Here is a 4,371-nt window from a genome sequence, read left to right on the forward strand (position 1 = left end):
CAACCACCACAATCACCACCACCACCACACTCACCACCACTATCACCACCACTGTTACCACCACCACCACCACCACCACGGGCGTCGCGGTGTTGGTGGTGGTGAAGGGAAGGTCGTTAAGAACACAGTAATCTCTCTGAGGTGTTTGTGATTCTGTTTGTTCGTGGAAAGAGGAGGAGGAGGAGGAGGAGGAGGAGGAGGAGGAGGTGAAGCAGAAGGAAAAGGAAAAGGAGAACGAGGTGGTAGAGGAGGAGAAGGAGAAGGAGGAAGAGAAACATGGAGATTAAAAAGAGGAGAAAGAGAACTGAGAGAAGGAAGAAGAGAGGAGGACCATAATCGTGAAAGAAGATAAAGAAAGAACAAACAACAGAAAAGAGAAAACGAAGGAAAAAAAGAAGAAAAAAGATAACTAAGAGGAAGAAGAGAAGGAAGAAGAAGAAGAAGAAGAAGAGGAGAGGAGGAGGAGGAGGAGGAGGAGGAGGAGGAAAACAAAGAATAAAAAAGAAAAGATGAAGAGGTAGAGAAAAAAGAGATAGAAGCAAAGAAAGAGATATAGCATAGGGAAGAAGAGGAGGAGGAGGAGGAGGAGGAGGAGGAGGAGGAGGAGGAGGAGGAGGAGGAGGAGGAGGAGGAGGAGGACAAGGAGGAGGGACAAGGAAGGACTGTACATTATTAAGCTCTTCTTTTTACAATAGCAACACGACAACTAGGAGTCTAAGCTCGCTCTTGATATGAACTGTGTGTGTGTGTGTGTGTGTGTGTGTGTGTGTGTGTGTGTGTGTGTGTGTGTGTGTGTGTGGAGGAAGAGGAGGAGGAAGAGGAAGAAGATGAGTAGAAGGACTTATGCAATGTTTCTTGTTTTTATCTCTCGTTCCCTCTTCTCTCCTTCTCTCTTCCTTATCCTAGTTTTCCTCCTCCTCCTCCTCCTTCCTCCTTCTCCTCCTTACACACCCGTCCATATGTATAAGAGAGGAGGAGGAGGAGGGGGAGGAGGAGGAGGAGGAGGAGGAGGAGGAGTGCGTGTGTTTGTTCTTGTGTTCGTTTGATTGTTTATACATATTCTCTTAAAAGCTTGGCTCGGGGATGAAGGAAAAATATATGTATCTACTAGTTTGTAATACACGTACATGTATATCTATCTGTATGCCTGCCTGCCTGCCTGCCTGTCTGTCTATCTGTGTGTGTGTGTGTGTGTGTGTGTGTGTCTGTGTGTCTGTGTGTAAGCGTTCACTACATACGTACATACACATCGACTCGAATATAGACTAATGTTGATACACGTATATATTTATAAAAAGGGGGAAAAAAATTGACATGTTGTAATCTTGTATTTTTTTTTTTTTCTCTTCTCCTCCTCTCACCTTGAATTATCATAGAGTTCCTGCTATGTTCTGTTTTCTTCTTCTTTCTTTCTTTCTTTCTTTCTTTCTTTCTTTTCGTATTTTCTCATCTCTTTCTCTACGTCTTTCTTTATATTCTCTCTATCTCTTTCTCTTTATCTTTTTTTCTTTCTTCTCTTCCATCTTTTTCGCAATGTCCATCAATTCCTTTCCTTTCTATTCACTCTTTTCTCTTTCTCTTTCTCTCTCTCTTTTGTTATTATTTTTGTATCTGTTTCTCAATTTCTTCTTCTTCAATATCTTAATAACTATACCTCTTTGTCTGTCTGTCTGTCTGTCTGTGTGTATTTTTCTCTCTCCGTCTTTCTCTCTCTCCTTCTCTCTCGCTCTCTCTCTTTCTCGTTTCTTATTCTCTCTCCTTTTCTTCTTCTCTTTCATCTCTCTTTTGAGTTTATGGCTTGATTTTTTAAAAGAAATTGTTAAAGAGAGAGAGAGAGAGAGAGAGAGAGAGAGAGAGAGAGAGAGAGAGAGAGAGAGAGAGAGAGCACCGCCATCTTAGTTCTCTTGTCACTGATATTAGTTTTTTCCTTTTATTTTCCTTCCCTCCTTCCTTTTCCTTCTTTCCATTTTGTATTTTCTTGTGTTCCTTTTTCTCTTTTCCTCCTTCCTTTCTGTTCCTCTATATTTCTCTTTTTGTTGTCATTTTTTTTTATATTTTCATTTGCACAAAACAAACAAACACACAAACAAGCAAACCACAACATCAATACGGTTTTCATCATCATCATCATCATCATCATCATCATCACAACCACCACTATTTCACTATCATCATCATCATCATCATCATCATCATCACAACCACTACTATTTTACCATCATCACTATCATTATCATCATCACTTCACTATTATCATTACCACCATCACCACCACCACCGCCACCACTACAGTCATCACAACCACCATTACCATTATCATCACGTCCTTTGATTTGCAGCAGTAGTAACAGCTTGAGGGCGTCAGTAGTAGTAGTAGTAGTAGTAGTAGTAGTAGTAGTAGTAGTAGTAGTAGTAGTAGTAGTAGTAGTAGTAGTAGTAGTAGTAGTAGTAGTTCTGAGGCGAACCTGTGGCGTTTCCAAATTACCATTTCATTTTTGGACCATTAAATACACTTCTTCCTTTCTTCCTTCCTTTCTTCCTTCCTTCTTTTCTTCCTTTCTTCCTTCCTTCCTTCCTTCCTTCCTTCCTTCTCTCTCCTCTCATCGCTTCACTGAGGTAAAGTCCATTAGTTAACGAGCCTCGCCAGCTAACAACCCAACTAGACCGTCAGATGGCTAGCCAGTTAGTCACCGAGCTTAGACCAAACCATTACAGTCGGTCATCTAGCTAACTAACCAGCCAGCCAGCCAAACAGCCAGGTAGACAATCAGCCAGTTAGACCTCCATGCAAACCACCAGCCAGCCTCCTAGCCAGCCAGTCACGCCCCAGACTCCCTCCACAATGCAAACCAAGGTGTGGGGGACGAGGGAGGGACGCCGCCACTCCTGGATCCTTTGGTCTAGGTGGAGGAAGGAATTCTAGGGTAAGGATCGTGTCTGAATCTGGCACGTTCCCCTGGGCTGGTCATCTTGAGTGCCCCGCCGCCGCCAACACGACCTGCCGGGGAGAGGAAAATTAACCCCCTCAATAATGGATACTGGGGCGCATTTTTACCATGAGTTTTGGATATGATTAGACGATTTTATTCACATTGAGAAGGCTACGGTGGTCAGAAGACTAATAGCCAGAGTTTTCACTATTCTAATCCCCACATAAGTTTCTGAAGGTGTATAAAATCACCAAATAGTAAGCAGAATGAATGTGAAAATGTGTCATGTTACTGAAGAGGTTGAGGAGCTGGGTGTGGCTGAGGCATTGAGTAACTGAAAAGAATGATAAGAATGTGATTTAATGATCTATTTATTACTTATGTGTTTATTTCTGTATTTTTTCCCCTTCTTCTTCCTTTTCGTTTCTTCCTACTCTTCCTTCCATTCCTTCCATTCCTCCTTCACTCACCTGCCACCTCGTCTGCTCCGTCAGTGATGGGGAGGTCAGCCAGTGGGTCGTACAGCCCATATCTGTGTGGTGGGAGGAGAAATGGGGGACTTGTTAGTACACACACACACACACACACACAAAAAAAAAAAAAAAAAAATTAACTCATTCTTCCCTCACTCATTCACTCACTCATTTTTTTCTCTCTCTCTCTCTCTCTCTCTCTCTCTCTCTCTCTCTCTCTCTCTCTCTCTCTCTCTCTCTCTCTCTCTCTCTCTCTCTCTCTCTCTCTCTCTCTCTCTCTCTCTCTCTCTCTCTCTCTCTCTCTCTGCACATTTATTTTTCTTTCACTATTTTCTTATTCTTTATCTGTTTATGCAGTGAGTGACCTTTTCTTCCTTTCCTCCTCCTCCTCCTCCTCCTCCTCCTCCTCCTCCTCCTCCTCCTCCTCCTCCTCCTCTCCTCCTCCTCCTCCTCCTCCTCCTCCTCCTCCACGCACGCCCATTTTCAAGAAAGGAAATAAATCTCTCCCAGCTAATTACAGACCAATCAGCCTTACTTCAGTAGTGTGCAAGCTGATGGAAACGATAATCAGAGATAAGATAGTCAAATTTTTAGAAGAAAATAAGATCATGTAAGATTCACAACATGGTTTCAGAAACAAGAGATCCTGCTTAACAAACCTACTAGACTTCTTTTATGAAGTTTTTAACTCGTATGACGAGACAAAAGCAGTGGATGTTATTTATCTTGATTTCCAGAAAGCTTTCGACACTGTCCCTCACAAGAGGCTAATCAGCAAAGTAAAAGCTCACGGCATAGCTGGAAATACCCTGAAATGGCTGGAAGACTGGCTCTCTGACAGAAAGCAACGTGTTGTTATAAATGGAAAAAAATCAGAGTGGCACAATGTAAAAGTGGTGTTCCTCAAGGCTCTGTATTAGGACCAGTTCTTTTCATTGTTTATATTAATGATATTGATGAAGGAATCA

General features: G+C 42.3%; 1 protein-coding gene across 2 annotated transcripts in view; it reads right to left on the reverse strand.

The window, feature by feature from the left end:
* Window positions 1-2,595: 2,595 nt before the first annotated feature.
* LOC123514746 (KH domain-containing, RNA-binding, signal transduction-associated protein 2-like) overlaps window positions 2,596-4,371 on the reverse strand; it is a 334,680-nt gene continuing 332,904 nt past the window's right edge. For both annotated transcript variants that reach the window (XM_045272847.1, XM_045272846.1), the window contains exons 7-8: window positions 3,401-3,462; window positions 2,596-2,998 (exon numbers count right to left, since the gene is read on the reverse strand). In XM_045272847.1, coding sequence (XP_045128782.1) covers window positions 2,901-2,998; window positions 3,401-3,462 — 160 coding nt within the window. In that variant the 3' untranslated portion in view covers window positions 2,596-2,900. The remainder of the gene's footprint in view (window positions 2,999-3,400; window positions 3,463-4,371) is intronic.

This window comes from Portunus trituberculatus, chromosome 38 (assembly GCF_017591435.1).
Source record: "Portunus trituberculatus isolate SZX2019 chromosome 38, ASM1759143v1, whole genome shotgun sequence".
Classification (NCBI taxonomy): domain Eukaryota; kingdom Metazoa; phylum Arthropoda; class Malacostraca; order Decapoda; family Portunidae; genus Portunus; species Portunus trituberculatus.